At 42.1% G+C, this 17,019-nt stretch overlaps 1 protein-coding gene across 5 annotated transcripts in view; it reads left to right on the forward strand.

Annotated features, from left to right (window-relative positions):
• NCOA1 (nuclear receptor coactivator 1) overlaps positions 1 to 16,086 on the forward strand; it is a 210,856-nt gene extending 194,770 nt beyond the window's left edge. For 2 of the 5 annotated variants that reach the window (XM_037066809.1, XM_037066808.1), the window contains 4 exons: positions 1,409 to 1,580; positions 6,251 to 6,434; positions 10,771 to 10,860; positions 15,181 to 16,086. In XM_037066809.1, coding sequence (XP_036922704.1) covers positions 1,409 to 1,580; positions 6,251 to 6,434; positions 10,771 to 10,860; positions 15,181 to 15,351 — 617 coding nt within the window. In that variant the 3' untranslated portion in view covers positions 15,352 to 16,086. Of the gene's footprint in view, positions 1 to 1,408; positions 1,581 to 6,250; positions 6,435 to 10,770; positions 10,861 to 15,040; positions 15,098 to 15,180 lie in introns of all 5 variants that reach the window. The other 3 variants (XM_037066811.1, XM_037066812.1, XM_037066810.1) reach the window with 3 other exon arrangements.
• Positions 16,087 to 17,019: the final 933 nt, after the last annotated feature.

Raw genomic sequence — 17,019 nt, forward strand, 5'->3', positions numbered from 1 at the left:
AGATATTTTAAAAATCCAGAAATCACCCTCTCAGTTGAATACTACAGTGAAATATATCTTGGAGGAGATAAGAAGCAGATTAGATGTTAGAAAAGAAAAATTGGTGAACTTGAAGGTCCAGCACTGAAAATTAGAAAAACAAGTTTGAAAAAGTGGTAATTCACTTCAAATTGATCTTATAGTACAATGCAAACCCTACCAAAAAACCACATGCTTTTTGGAGAAATTGACAAGCTTCTCCTAAAATTTATATAGAAATCCAAGACAGTTTTGAGAAGGAAGAACAAAGTTGGATGACTACCAGTTTCAGAAGTCTCCATAAAGCCGTAACAATCAAAAGAGTGTGGTATTGGGACAGGTGTAGATATACAGATCCTTGCAACAGAGTGATTGACTTTTACGGTCAACTGAGTTTTTTAAATTTATTTATTGATTTGAAAGAGAAGGGAAGGAAGAGAGACAGAGAGAGAAACATTGATTTGTTGTTCTGCTTATTCATGCATTCATTGGTTGCCTCTTGTGTGTGCCCCGGCCAGGGATCAAGCCCACAATCTTGGCGTATCAGGATGACACTCTAACCAGCTGAGCTACCTGGCTAGGGCTGATCAATTAATTTTCAATAGTTTAATCAGTAACTGTCTTGAGTAAAAAGGAATAAACTAATAACAGCTACAGAATGGTGGAACCTAAAAAAAATAGTACGCTAAGTTAAAGAAGCCAGACACAGAGCACCTCATACGATTACATATATCCCGTTTCCAAAAAGGGCAGAATTGTGGAGATGGAAAGCAGAGCAGTGACCGCTGTAGGCCAGAGGTGGAAGTGGGGGTTGACCACCAACAGGCACAGCAAATAGGGGGGTGATGAAAATGTATAAACTGAACTATGGTGATGGGTGCACCACTCAATAAATTTATTTAAAAACATTGAGTTGTGCAATTCAGTGGGTGGATTCGACACTGTGTAGGTTATATCTCAATGAAGAAAAAAGGGAGAGAGGAAGAAGAGCCTACAAAGATGGCTGAGGAGGGGCGGTGGGCAAAACTCTCATTTTTCATTCCACATGTGAGTTGTTCTTGTCTCTCCTTTTTCTCCTTTTTTTCTTACGTTTATTATACAAGTTGTCTGTCATGTGTGTTCATATGTTTTTCATACCTAAAAATTCATGCAAGCAAAAATAGAGCAGAAAAGTTCACATGTAATCCCGGTATGCAAATCAATATCTTTAGAATAGAAAGTATTTTCCAAACTTATTTTATATGTTTATCTGTCTGTTTACACTGAAATTTTTTGCCTGTTTTTAAGGGACACAAATGTTTTCTCTACCCCCTTGATTAGAAACATTTCTAAAGATCCTTGTGGCTTAATAAATTTATAGTGTATTCACATAAATTGTGTTAATTTGCAGGAATGGTTCCCCAAGGTGAGGCCAACTTTGCTCCATCTCTGAGCCCTGGGAGCTCCATGGTGCCGATGCCGATCCCGCCTCCTCAGAGCTCTCTGCTCCAGCAGACTCCGCCTGCCTCTGGGTACCAGTCACCAGACATGAAGGCCTGGCAGCAAGGAGCAATGGGAAACAAGTAAGGGGCACTTTGTATGTCCAAGCATCCCTGACACACTGCAGCACATAAGAACAACCATTTCTTCACAATCTAAGTAGAAGATTATTAGCAGCTGCAATTTGCAAATTCAAGGAACTGAATTTTATATTATCAGCAAAGAAAAATAATGATTTTTAAATCCTTTAAATGGTTTTTAAGGCAAATTTGCGTGTTTACAGTAGAGAAAAGTGGTCTAGTGGCCCCTGACCTTTTCGTACCATCCCAGCACACCTGAAGAATACGATCAATTTCCATGAGGAACAGAACACCCCTGGGACAGATGTAAAAATGGGAACTTAAAAAAAGTTTCTGTATAAAAACACTTAAATATCTCAAAAATTTAAAGCAAGAATGGCAAAATGTTCGAATTTAATAGAGCTGAATTCAGGCAGGTTTTACTCTTCTCAGTATTGTTTAAAGATTTCACGACAACAACAAAGGTTTCAAGGCTTCTTGGGTCATTCTGCCTTACCTAGCGTTTTGAATGTAGATTTTCTGTGGCCTCTTCTTGCCCATTTTTCTCAGAATTATGTCACTAAAGTAATTTCCCTCCCAAATCCTGGCTCCTGAACTTTTCACACATCATTTGGGGTTTTTAAGGATTTTCATTTGGTTGCGTCTTGGTTCTAATGACAGGGAAGCCATTTGATCTGACAACATAATAAGTAAGGCAATTAAAGTTGAAAACTCAAGACCATGTTCTCTCAAAGTTCACTGAAAGGTGAGGGAGGAAATCTTGCTAGAGAACTCTGTAGTTCTCAGTGAGGACTGTATGGAAAAAACTGTGTAACTCTCCATTGGGACTGGGTAAATTAGGTAGAAGTGGAGCTGTCTGTATAACTTGCAAGAAGAATTTTAGTCTCCTAGCGTGTTCTAACTCTGATTTCCTGAAACCACTTTGGGTTGGTCACGCCGTCCGTCATCGCAGTTACTCCCTTACAGGCACTCCCAGTTCCCTGCTCAGCTCTCCCTTCCCCACTGGTGCCTAGTGGGGTGCTCCCAGTGAGATCTGACTTAAACTCTTGCCCCATATCCACACTCAGGCTTTTAAGTATGGCTTGAAAAAAACAGTCATGCCCTGTCTGGGTGGCTCAGTTGGTTGGAGCGTTCCCATACACCAAAATGTCCTGGGTTCAATTCCCGATCGAGGCATATACCTAGGTTGCAGGTTCAGTCCTCAGTTGGGGTGCTCATGTGTGCCTGTGACGCTCTCTCTCTCTCCCCTGCCTCCATCCCTCCCTCTCTCTCAAATCAATAAACATATCCTCGAGTGAGGATTAAAAATAATAATCGCCATCATGCTGACAAGTGTGTGCCCCTTGACAGTAAATTTGTTAAAAGACTGTATACTGTTACTTCCTTTCCTCCCATTCCTGTTGAACCAATCAGACTTCTCATTCCTATCACTCCACCAGAAGTATTCTTGTCAAGGCCATTAATCTTCTACAATGCCAAGTGCAGTGATCATCGGTAGCACTTGACATATTTGAACATTTATGCTTTCTTGACACTCTTCGTTTGGTTTCTGGATCAACTTTCTCTCTTGAGAAAGGTAACTCCCCAGTTCTTTCAGTTTCTTCCTCTCCCTGACCTCCATTTGAGGGCCTCAGAGCTCCCACTAGGTCCTCTTCCCCCTGTCCACCCTCTTCGTTACACCATCCAGTCTGACTGCCATGCGTGCCATCTCCGTGCTTTGACTCCCAAATACAGATCTCTGCCTTGACCCCTCCCCCGAAGGCCATGCCGCACATACAGCTGCCTCCTCGACATCTCCCCGTAGAATCCTCATAGGCATCTCAAACAACACGATGAAAACTGAGGTGACATTCTCCCTAAAATCAGCTCCTCTTCTACTTTTCCCCGTTTTAGTAAGTGACTCTATTTGTCCACGCTAGGGGTATTCAGAAGAGCGCCTTTTCTCTTTTTCTTACATTCCTGCTTCAGGCATTTTCCATCAGCAAATCCTGTCAGCTTCTTAGCAGCTCTCACTTGTCACCTGTCCCACATGCACACTTCGGTGCACGTCAGTCACCATTGGCTGTTTCCTGGACCATGGCAGTAGCCTCCTGTCTCCCTGCGGCCACCCTTGCTCCAGCCACGGCGATGCTTTCAAAACATAAGACAGCACGCCGGCCTTTCTCCAGCTTACTCAGCCTACACTACAGGGCCTATAAAGCCCCACTTAATCCTGCTCCTGGACGCTTCTCTGACCTCATCTGCTATTCTCATCACTCAGCCTGCCACACTGGTTTCTGTTTATTCTTCTGTTCCTCAGATGTGCCAAGTACATTGCAAACTCAGGACCTTTGCATTTTTAAATCCCTCTGCTGGAATGTTCTTCTGTCAGTAGCCACATGGTTTGCTCTCTCACACTTCGAGTCTCTACTGAAATGTCACCTTGTTCAACATGGATATTGAATGTCACCATAGTAAACTTCCCTGACCATCATTGCTAAAACACCACCATTTCCACCCCCAACTTCTTCCTTCTCTTCTCTAGCGCTCAACACACGACAGATTGTGTGTTAGTCTGTTTATTTATTGCCTGTCTCTCCAACTAACATACAAGCTTCCTAAGAGCAAGGACTTTGTTTTATTTACCTCTGTGTGTCCGTCCTTTAGAAAAGGTAAGCACGTAATATGCGTCTCTTGAACAAACGAGAGAGTAGAGATTTCCTTTTCCTGCCGAAGTCACTTCCTGGATTCAGACTCAAATGTGGACTTCACTCCTTGTACTTTGGCAGTTGCTGTGGACTTTGACTTTCTCGAGTCATCTGAGATAGAAAATAATTATCACCAACTTTCCAAACTTTCACACTGGCTTATTTGGTTCATGTGTAGGAGCTTTTTACTCTGCACAGGCGGCATATATTTTGTGACCGCGCACCGTCCTGTGGCACAGGGCCCGGTGTCAGCAGGAACAGGGGAAAACAGCCGCGGCTGTCAGGTTACCTGGAGCCTCGTTGGTGACAGGAGTAGAGCGAAGAGAAGTAAAAGATAAAGAACCTTTAAGTAGGGCGACGTGTTCAGAGATAGTATAATACGATTCTTTTTCGTTATCTCTCTGGTGACCAGAGAAATAAAGGGTTAAACCAAATCTGTTTGTACTGGAACTGCTCCGTTTCTGTGTAACACTAGTGGGGAGAGTCCAGTGCCTATTAGCATTTTAAAGGCTGAGAAGGCCTGCTGTTTAACCCTTTGTTTCTCAGACTTATTTGACCAGGAACTCTCCTCCCTGCTTGTCAGTACCTGTATATTTGTGGAACCCTCTTTGGGCCAAAGTCTTAATTTTTCCCTCTTCCCCCCAAGATTTAGGGGCTGCTGAGTACTGTGATAACTGCCAGGAGGTCGACCAGAAAAGCAGAGGGAAGGGTCTTTTCCACATTGGGCCTGAGGTGCCAGCGATCCCCACAGTCCACCCAGGACCTGGAACTGAGGCCACAGAAGGGGGTGGTCTTCTTCCTGTGATGGAAGAAGCTGAAATGGAGCTATTGGCAAAAGCAGTTTGAAAGAGCTTAATATATAGTCCCAAATATAAATTTGACAAGAAATTAAATCCCAGGCTCTTCCCCTCAGTATGACGTCATTGCAGTCCTTGAAGCTTCTGCGTGCATTAACTTACATAAGCCCTGAGGCTCGTGGTGATTTGTGTATCATTGACAAATGAGCATTGTCTATGGCAGAAATGTCCTCAGTAGATAGTGGGCAGTTAGACTAATAGGTTTTTCTCTCTCCTTTAGTTGTGGGCACACCACCTCACAAACGTACACACTGTGCAGATATTAATGGTTCACTGATGCATTATTGACCATTTCCTGGGCATATAATTTTCTTGGAGCATTTGTGTTTTATAATTACTTGGGGGGAAATTTGCTACTTTTCTTCAGACATGATGAATGGGCTGTGTCTCAGCCTGTTGATGTCAGTATGATTAACCTTAATCTGCCGGAAGCTATAAATGTCAGTACATCCTGCTTACTTCCCAAGAGCTAACAAGGAATAGATAAGTCGTTGATGGGGTAAATAATTTTTTTAATTCTCCATAGTTAACATGAAAACAGGTAGCATTTTCCCAGCAGCTTATTGTTTAACAATGGGTAGATTATCATAAAACATTCGGTGTTTTTCTAGAACTTACAGAAGACACAACTCACACACTCTCCTTTAGACACACGTGTTTGTGTCGTGTGGAATCTTGTCACCACACACAGAGTTTCAGGTTGTGTTCACTTGGAGTCTATCCCACACTCTGCTGCCCACTCATAGAAACCGGTTTAACGTTTGAAATCTTAGAACCATTTTGATAGTTAAATGGATAAATGTCAGTTATCTGGAAGATTTACTTAGATGGAAAACTTCCTTTCTTAATCATTTAGATAATTGGAGCTTATCAACTCTGATACCAGGCCAGATAATTGTAACTTAAAATGAACTATTTTTTATTGTTAAATCCCTGGGGCAGAGTTCAAAAATGTATCTGAATTATACTTAATCCTTATATATCATAATATGATAAGGCCTATGTATAACTTAATAATGTGAAAGACTTTCTTTGGAATTCTGTCTAGTAATTAAGAAACAGAGTCCAGTCACATTACCCCCACGTTCATGACCAGTGGATGTAATCGGCATTGTTTTTGAGTTAACAGTGTATTCAGCCAAGCCGTCCAGAGTCAGCCCACGCCCGCGCAGCCGGGAGTGTACAACAACATGAGCATCACCGTGTCCATGGCAGGTGGAAACACCAACGTTCAGAACATGAACCCAATGATGGGCCAGATGCAGATGAGCTCTTTGCAGATGCCAGGAATGAACACTGTGTGCCCTGAGCAGGTAAGTGGCACAACTGACACACTTGCTACACACACACACACACAGAGACACACCACACCATACCATACCACACCATGAGTTACTATTCTAAGGAAAGTCAGGTGTGTTCACAGTTACTCATCAAAAATAACCACACTTCTTTATTCTTTCCCACTATCTTTTGATAACTACCATCCTGTATGATAATAAGATGGAAATTTTGACAGACCATGTAAGATTTTAGTCTCATGAGATTTTAGTGTTTTAGATTTATTATAAAATGATACATATAACACATTGGCTTGGAACTTACTCCTTTATATTCTGAACACATTTTCTTCATTTCTCCCTTTCAGTTTAACACTTATTTAGTACCTGCTGTGTATGAAGGTAGCTCCAGAGGAGATAATACTAACAAGCTAGGGAGACACAGTTTAAACAGAGAATCGGTTGGCTAACGGGACAGAACAGCTGTGTATGAGATGGACCCCCGTGGACCACACAGATTATGCCAGGTCAGGGGTACATACAGTTAACTACTGAGGATATGGAGGAAGCATCCCAATTAGGAAGGGCTTCGGGGAAATTTTGCCTAAAGAAATAGAATGGAAAAGAATATTTAAGACTGGTTATCACAGTGCGATCCAGGCAGGGATAGAAGTTGAAAAGGCTAGTGAATAGTAAAGGGGTATTTATTTTATATTTAGAGCAGAATTGATGTGGTAAGCTTTTTAGGGGTGTTAAAGCCCATCTAAATGTTTAGTTTATCCTGGAGCCTCCTGAAGATTTTTAAAGAGAGAATGACTAAATTCAAAGTGGTATTTAAGAAGATCATTGGGGTAATTCCCTGAAGTTCATTATCATTATCAGTAACCACAAAGTAGACTGTGGTGACTAGGCTCTGGCCACGAAATTATAATTTACAAGTCTAAAAACATGTGAATACTGGTTATGTTTTCTATAGAAGTACTTTCTGATACTACTTTCTTTAAAATCCCTACCCCCCAGGTATTATATAGTAAGCCTAATAAGGAGGTTAGCAGGGAAAAAACCAGCAGCTTAGGGATCCACATCTTACAGCAAAATAAAAGAAGTAGATAGGATTGTTTCTTGTCCTTGTTGTCTTAATCTTATTCAATTGCTATTATTTTAAAAGATTTTATTTACTTATTTTTAGAGAGAGGGGAAAGTGGGGAGAAAGAGAGGGAGAGAAAGAAACATCAATGTGTGGTTGCCTCTCGCACACTCCTACCGGGGACCTGGCCTGCAACCCAGGCATGTGCCCTGACTGGGAATCAAACCAATGACCCTTTAGTTCACAGGCCAGCACTCAATCCACTGAGCCACACCAGCCAGGGTGATCTTATTCAATTATTAGAATTATGTGCTCTCTACAGTAAATTTAAACAAAATAATAAAAAATAAAATGAGGTTAAAGAATATTACATTTAAAGGGTATTTCTTATATAGTGGGTCTTGCTTTTTTATTAAGTGTGACGTTCTCTGCCTTTTCAGTCAAGTGGTTAGCCCATTTACATTTAATGTGATTATTGATGTGGTTGGATGTAAATGTCTTTTTTCTTTTTGTCCTATTTCTTGCCTTTTTTTGTTTAACTGAATATTTAAATTCATTTTATCTCCTTTGTTGGATATGTGTGTGTATGTTTTAAATATATATGTTTATAATTATGTTTATATATGTTTATGTAACAAATATATTATGTAAACATAATTATAAACATGCCTATGTGTAAACATATAAATGTTTTTAATTTTATGTTTTATGTTTATGTTTACATGTTTACATGTGTCTATGTGTAAACATATACAAATGTGTTTCACTTTATTGTTGCTGTAGAGTTTACAGTGTTCGTCTTTACCTGACCATCATCTGCTTTCGAGTGGCACTGTGGCACTTCACACGCAGTATAAAAACTGCACGGCGGCTTATCTCCCTCCTGTGCTGTTGTCGGTGTCAAAGGCGAAAGATCCATACGATTTGAAGAGAAACCAGAGTATTGTTGTTGTCCCTGTACATAGCGTATTTTGCCATGTATAATGCGCACTTTTTTGCCCAAATTTTTGAGGGAAAAATAAGGATGTGCATTATACGTGGGTATAATGATTGCATGCCGTGGGTATAATTCCATGTGTAATGAGCACAAAACCATGGGGGCACATTGTACATGAGGTGCATTATACATGGCAAAATACAGTATTATGTCTCCACATCTGACAAAATAATTGTTATTGCTTTTTACTTCGAACCATCAATTATATTTTCTAAAAAAGTAAATAAGAAGTCTTTTGTATTCGCCCGTGGTTAGTCCCAGTGTTCCTAATTCCTTCGTGTAGACCCACATTGCCATCTGGTGTCCTCTTCCTTGTGCCTGAAAGTCTTTCTCTGGTGGCGGTTACGGTTTCGGTCTGCAGGCCGTGGCTTCTCTCAGCCTCCGTGTGTACGGAAAGGCTTCTTGTTGCTCCTGCATCTTTGGAAGTTCTCTCTGCATTGCAGGTGGGCAGTTGTGGCTCTTAGTGCTTTAATGTACTTTAGATACGACAGCATTTGTGATGTGACATTGCTGTCGTCCAGTCTCTGTCCCTCTGTACGTGATGGATTTTTTCCCCTCCCTGGCTGCTTTTAAGGTTATTGACCTTACCACTGGTTTTAAGCGATTTGATTATGATATGCTTTAATGTGATTTTGTTCATGGTTTTTGTGCATGGTTGGACTTCAGTGAAGTCCAACTTCTTGATTTATGGATGTATAATTTTCATCAAATTTGGAAAGACATCAGTCACTATTTCTTCAAATATTTGTCCTGGCACCAGCTCCTCCCCTCCTTCGGAGAATCTAGCTGCACGTGTCGTGGGCCCCCTGAGGTTGTCCCACGGCTCCCCGATCGCCGGGGCCGGGCCGTGGGGGACAGTGTGAGGTCCACCTTCTTCCCCACTGTGTCTCATTTCGGATAGTCAGGCACATTGATCTTTTCTTTTGCAATGTCTGACCTTCTCATTTTACCCAGTGCATTTTTCATCTCAGACATTGCTATTTTTGCCTCTCAAAGTTCAATTTGGACCTTTTTTTGTCTCCCGCATCTCTAACACATTCAGTCTTTCCTCTCTTCTTGAACACGTGGAATGTGGTCATTATAACAACTGTCTTGATGTTCTTACCTCTCAGTTCCCTCATCTGCATCTTTTTGGCATTGGCTTCAATTGATTGACTTTTCATTATGCATCATATTTTTCTGCTATTTTGCATGCCTGATATGTTTTACCAGATGCTAGACATATGAATTTTACCTTGTTGATACTCCTGTAAATATTCTTGAGCTTTGTTTTGAGAAGTGGTTAAGTGATTTGAAAACAATTCAATCCTTTCAAGTCTTGCTTTTTTCTTTCGTGGGAACAGAGCAGCATGTATTAGAGAGCCAACTGTACCCCACTGCACAGGCAAAACCTTTCGAGCATGCTACTTCATACTACATGAATCATGATGCTTTTTTCCCACTCTGGCTGGTGAGATCAAGACCTCCTCCCAGCTTTGTTTGATCTTTGGGAATTATTCCATGTAACTCTTTTCAGGTGAATCTCCCTCTGCTTTGAGCAGCTCCCCAACTCTGTTAGCTGATCGGCACCAAGCTGTAGACTCGGGGGACCTGCAGACCTTCTTCACTCTCCCTCCGTGTTGGTCTCTTCCAGCTGGTACTGTGCCCTGTGGGTTCCAGCCACCGTGACCATCTCAGACTGCCAGTGGCATCTTCTCAGCTCGGGACACCTGCCAGGCTCTGCCTGGGCTCCCTGTCCCCACACTACAACCTGGAAGTTCCCTCTAGGCAGTAGGCTGGGGCAATCATGGCACTCACCTCAATTCTTTCCCAGTGCTTAGGGATAACTTTCCATTATTGCCTTTGTCCAGTGTCTTGAGTGCCTTCATTTCATGTGTTTTGTCCAATTTTTAGTTGATTCAAGCAGAGGATAAATCTGATCCCTGTCACTGAATCTTGACTGGAAGCCGAAGGAAGTCTTTTGCTAATTAACTTGTGTATGTGTGAATTAACTTGTTATTGAAGTATCGTGTAAAAGAATATACAGAAGTATGCCACTAGATACATTGTTACAAACCGAACACACCTTTATAGCTGCCGGCCACATCAGCATCACCAGCACCCAGACGTTCTCCTCAGACCCCTACAAAGGGAACCACCGTCCTCACTTCTAACAACGTAGTCAGTTGTTAACCTTTTATTTCTGTTGTCCTTCTGTTCCTTTTCTGCCAGTGAGGTTGTTTTTCATTGAAGAATTAGCTCTTAAACAACTAGCTTGTAATTTGGCCTTGTACTACCTTTAATAGGTACACGACTCAGCACTGAGACACACAGGCCTCTACTGCAACCAGCTTTCATCGACCGACCTTCTCAAAGCGGAAGCAGATGGAGCCCAGGTCAGTAAGAAGGTTCTGGGCCCAGAGCTGTCAAGTGCACTCTGGAGACGCAGGACGCTTTGTGCAGCCTCGTGGTTAAGAGCCTGACCTTGGGAGCCAGACCCGGTGTGAGTCCTGGCTCTGCTCTTCGTGGCTGTGTCTTCTCGGGCGTGTCGGGAGCTTTGCTGAGCGGCCGTGCAGCCACCAGAACTAACGGAGTGCCTGCTTGTAGGACCGTTGAGAGGGTTAAATGAGATAAGCTTTCAGAAGGTTTAATTTAATGTGGCCACTAATTATTTTGCAAGTAAACATAGTGCTCAAATTCATGTGTAACCACAACACCTCAAAAGATCTTGGTAAATTCAAATAAAACAAAATATCTGCTATGTACTCTGCCTCCTTTGAGAAGTTTGTTTTAAAACAATATTGAAAGCATGGGTGGCCACCTCCTCATATTAACCTAAATTTAGAAATGTCGGAGGTTTTAATTCACTTCAGTAACTTTGGTATAGTCTCTAGTCTCTTAAGAAATATTTTTTTAAAAGTTTTTAAATACCAGCATTATGCTAAGGTGGTGATACAGAGGAACAGGAGACATGTTTGCCCTTCAGGTGAACTGTGAGAAGAAGTGAGGAAAAGGAGTTAGGGTGTGAGATGCTTCTAAGATTTGCCAGGCACTGCGCTAGGGACGGTGTTTTATCTCATGTAAGCCTCGGGATGGCTATGAAGGAGGCAGTATTCCTTTTTTTCATAGACAAGCAACAGAACCTGAGGGGATTTAACTGTATGCGCAATTCACAGAGAGAGGGAGTGGCGGAGCTGGGGTCCAAACCCAGGTTTTTCTAACACCGGAGTCCCTGCTCTTTCTGCTGTCCCGCTTAGGGCCTGTGAGGGAGGAAACACACAGACTTATGCACGTAAACTGTCACTTAATCGAACAGTCAAACTCAGGTTTTTGTCACAAGTGAAAGGAGCCATATGTGTTAAGCAGAAGAAATTGCTGAGATGGTTAGAAGAACACTTACACAGGAGATGGGACTGAACTGGGCCTTGAGGGGTAGTCAGCAAGGCCAAGTGCGGGAGAAAGGTATTCTGGTTGGTTGTTGGAGGCTGGGGTGGGGGTAAACTTGAAAGTCTCAGGATTGGAAGTACGGGGCACAGAGAAGGGGAAACAGTGATTTCTTAGCATAGTCCTGGGAGACCAAATTCACTGAAGAAAGGTAAAGAAAGGGCAATATTAATTCATAGGAATTAAAATTGGTAAAGTAGGTTGGGATAAACTTCCAGGGGCTTGAATGCTAAACGTAGGGATTCAGATTCAGTCCTTCCAAGGAAGCTTCATTCCTGAAAGTGAACAGTGATCAGAGCACCAGATTAGCCTTGTCCTGAGGCAGGAGGAGGGGAGGAGAAGCACTGGGCAGCTAGCTCTGGAGGAGGAAGATGAGTTAGGAGGCTGTGTCCCTAGTGTGTGCCTTAAGGAACAGGGTCTGAGGCCTGCAGGGCTAAAGAGAGGGGATTTTGTGATGTGGAAAATGAAGTCTTCATTCACTAGAAGGCTTTTTGTTTTTTAAAATTTATATTTAGCCCTGGCCGGTGTAGCTCAGTGGATTGAGTATGGGCCTGTGAACCAAAGGTCACTGGTTTGATACACAGTCAGGGCACATGCCTGGGTTGCAGGCCAGATCCCCAGTGAGGGGCATGTGAGAGGCAACCACATATTGATGATTCTTTCTCTCTCTCTCTTTCTCCTTCCCTTCCCCTCTCTCAAATAAATAAATAAATAAAATCTTTTAAAAAATAAAATAAAATCTTTCAAAAAAGATTTTTATTTATTTTTAGAGAGCAGGGGAGGGAGAAAGACAGGGAGAGAAACATTGATATGGGAGAGATACATCAATCCGTGGATCAGTTGCCTCTTGCACCCCCTCAACCAGAGACCTGGCCTTCAACCCCGGCATGTGCTCTGACCGGGAGTCGAACCGGCAACCTTCTGGTTCGCAGGCCAACACTCAGTCCACTGAGCCACACCAGCCAGGGTACTAGAAGGTTTTTTTTTTAAGTCTCACACCTACAGATAGATATACCATGCAGCTCAACAAGTTAGTTAAAACAAAACAAGCAGTAAATTTCCTGAGCTCTGAGACAGTATTTGACTTGAAGTAAAAACTAAGCTGGAAAATCTTAAGAGGTTGGGACTCAGCTTTCACACCACCCTTTTTACCTGGCAAATTGGAAGCTGCCTTTGCATCTTGCTTTGCCTGTCTGTGGATGTGTAGCTGTATTATCAGACCTCCTTTGAGGTCTGATCTAAGGGACTTAGTTTTTAAACTTCAAAATGGCTGAATTTTTACTTTTTAAAGTTGGGTTTAATCTTTTCAATTTCTTTAAAATTTCAATACAGACTATCTTTCAATAAAGCATTATTTTTTAAAGAAGCAGAATTTTCTCTCTAGTTTATTTCTTCATGCCTTTATCTAGAACATTTTTAAGTGTTTGGGGACTGAAACATCTTTTGCTCTGCCCCAGTATTTCATATGTTGAAATATATAAGCATGAAATTTTTGTTTTTAAAAATCAGTGCCTAAAAGTGCTGTCATGTGTGCTTATTGTACATTTTAGTGGCAGAATCTTCTTTCTGTTGTTACCCATCATGAAATCTCTCTCTGCTCCAGTGTTTTTGTTTCTGTCAAACAGACGTTGGGGACTGAGTTACAAAGAAGTGTAGAGACAAAGGTTCAGAACAGGAGAAAAAGAACAAGGAGAGGATTAGGGTGGGATTGGGGCTTTCTGTATTTGGAGCACTGGGATGAGGAGGAGGCAAGACAGAGGAGTGAATGGGAATGAAACACAGAATAGAGAAGTAGAGGCCTGGAGAGGATGTATGTGACTAGGAGAGAGGAAGGCCAGCGGGAGCTCTGGCAGGCAAAGTAGGAGTGAGGAATTAAGGGAAGGAAGGTCCAGGAGAACACAGAGAGCTGGTATGTATTCGGTACACAAGGAAGAGCCCCAAAGAAAACAAGTGGGAGCATACGGAGGCAAGAAGGAAAATGTGGAAACTGGGGAAAGAGAAGGGCAACGAGAGGAAGGCTAAGGAGAGAAATGATGCTAATCTGAGTAGAGGTGTAATTCATCAGGCAATGAAAAAGCTCAGGGGTGCCTGCGTTAGCTGAGAGAGTAGACCGGCGGTGTCACTGGATCGAGAGGCCCAGGGGCTAGACCTGCAGTTGGATCATCAGGACATTTGACAGTTGGCCAGTGAAAGTTGGTGGAAAACAACTTTTATTCAATTAGGATGAAACAATTGTTTTCAGAAAAGCTGAGTGTAGTTGGAGTGAGTTAGTGAAGAATGGCCAAAAACTGTATCACTGATGTAAAATACTCTAGGAACTTACTAACCACAAGTCACAGTTTGCCAAAAACTTGAGACACGTAGTTAGATGTACTTGGTTGACTGAGGAGGCATCTCCATTCTCGGTCTAGAGCGTTCACAGTGTGATAGTGGCCTTCATCAGTTCCATGAATAACTTTTCAATAAGACTGATTGGTGAAGACTAACTTCTGGTTTTGTTTTCCCAGTAGAAAATGCTGGAACCATGCAACCATAGACCTTGTAAAGGAATAGTTGTGTTATTACTGAAATTAGTTCAAGGGAAAATTCACACTGTTCGCAGCTAGCAGTTTGCTGTTATTTTTAGCTCCCGTGTTTAAATGGATTGTCTATCGGGAAGAAGTTAAATATAAAATCGTTCTGCTAATGTTTTGCTGTGATTCTAAAGGCAATATAGAAAGAAGCTATGTAATAGTACATTAAGATACTATGCAAACCTTCTGGACGTTAACTTTAGTGATGCTGATGTCCTGTTACTGAGTTGTGGTGGTTTTATTTTGCTAATGCTTGGTTAGAGCCCTTAATGTTCTAACGTCATATTTTCTATCCTATTAAAGTCATCTATAGAATGCTTTGAAACCAGTTTTCCAAATAACATGTGTGCTTTGTTGTTTTTTTTTTAAACCCACCACTGGATACCCAGACTCCTAAACTGGGCTTTTCCCAACCTTGGCAATGTTAGCAACAATGCTCACTTTCAGTGTTGATGGCAACCCTGTGGGAGGTTTGACCATTCCGATTTCTATTTTCTTTTTAAAGTGTGAACTTTCCAGAACCCTGAGCAAAATGAATGCAGCAATTTTCTTTTTGTAGGACAAGAAGACAGAAGAGTTCTTCTCTGTGGTGACTACAGACTAGAGGAATGCTCTAGTGAGTTTCCGCTTCCGTAGTACCCACTCATAGCCGGGGGGGCAGGTCCTGCCGTCTAAACACATCTTTCATTTGTGTTCCAGCAGGTGCAACAGGTTCAGGTGTTTGCTGACGTCCAGTGTACAGTGAATCTGGTAGGCGGGGACCCTTACCTGAACCAGCCTGGTCCACTGGGAACTCAAAAGCCCACGGCAGGACCACAGACCCCCCAGGCCCAGCAGAAGAGCCTCCTTCAGCAGCTACTGACTGAATAACCACTTTTAACGGAATGTGAAATTTAAATAATAGACATACAGAGATATACAAATATATTATATATTTTTCTGAGATTTTTGATATCTCAATCTGCAGCCATTCTTCAGGTCGTAGCATTTGGAGCAAAAAAAAAAAGGAGTTCACTTTTGTTGGGAGATTGAGAGATGTTTTGTTTCTTTGTGAGGCCTTGGGTATTGAAAAATAACAAGGCAGAACAGTTGGACAATCTATTTCTTGAGCCAAATTTAATTATTCTTATTTTTGTAATCAGTCATTGGCTTCTTATCTGGATGAAGGCCTTTGGAGGAGAACCAAAACCGCAAGTTCCGAGGGGAAGACAAGGTTCCACCTCCGCTGGCTCCACTCCTACCCTGCCGAGGAAGAAGGCCCGGGGGCGCTTTGCCTGTGCCCGTCCGCCGAAGGCCACCGCGTGTCTTCGAATCACAGCCCTTCCTGACCCCTGGCAGCTTACATGTACAATCAGCTTCTTCTAGCAAGTCTGTCTCTGTTGGCTTCAAGAGAATATTTTGCCTCCACATATCTACCCCTTCTCCTTTTTTAAAAGATGGATTTAAACCAAGATGCCTCCAGGAACGAGAATGAAATGAGTGCATTCACAGAGGAATCCAAAAAATACAGTTTGGGGAAAATGCAATAAATTTTGATGAGATGGGTGAAGGACAAGAAGCAAGTTCTGTCAATTATTGTAGATACAATTTTCTGATTAAATCTGGGGGAAAAAGCAGCCTGTTCTTTCTGCTTTTATTGTATTAACAGCTAAGGTAGCTAAAGTTATTTAAAATAAAGTTAAATTTATGATCCAAGTAGCTTATTTCTCCCTTTAAATCTCACTGTAAATATATTTGATTTCTTGTAGAAATTTATTTCCGTCTGTTTAATTTTATGGCTTTATTATTATACTCTTGATTTTTCTATACTTGTGTGTGAAATATAACTGATTGAATTGCAGTTACATTTGGCTAGTAATATTTCATTATTTTAATAACTGTGACACCATGTATGGATTTCCTTTGGGTTCACATGAAAATGCCAGCGGCCAGAAAGAGCTGTCCAGATGAGCCAGAGCACGCTGCCCTGGAGCGTCCCCCGGGCCATCTCACTTGAGAGCAGTGTGAGCAGCTCTCCCCGGAGGTACACAGGCTATTTCTACAGAGAAATACTAGTGCTGAAAGAAAATCCTTTTACTTTTTTTTAGATTGACTTTGGGAATTTGAATTTTCATCAGTGCAAATGTAAATTTATCCTGCTGTGAGGCTGGTTGGTACCATATTCTCCCTTTGTGTCTTGTCACTCTGCCACATCTTGTCTCCTCCTGGCCTGAGTCAAGGACCCAGTGAACTGACTCTCTAGTTCTAGAAGTTCTACTGCAAGGCCAGGAAAGCTTGAGAAAGGTATTGTGGAAGAAGCAAAGGTAGACCCCATCACCCGCCTTTACCTGCACTCCTGGGCCTGTGAACGATGACAACACCTGACATTGCGCACCAGCTACCTCTGCTTCCACAGCAGAGCAAAGGCCATAAGAACTAACGGTGGACAAGGAGCTTGGACTCAGACATCAAGGAAGAAGCCATTTTCCCAGGTCCTCCTTTCTGCATCTCACCACCCCTGGTTACAAACAGCTCCACTGAACCGCATCTATTCAGAGA

This window comes from Sturnira hondurensis, unplaced genomic scaffold (genome assembly GCF_014824575.4).
Source record: "Sturnira hondurensis isolate 20B ecotype Veracruz unplaced genomic scaffold, ASM1482457v3 Scaffold0016663, whole genome shotgun sequence".
NCBI lineage: Eukaryota > Metazoa > Chordata > Mammalia > Chiroptera > Phyllostomidae > Sturnira > Sturnira hondurensis.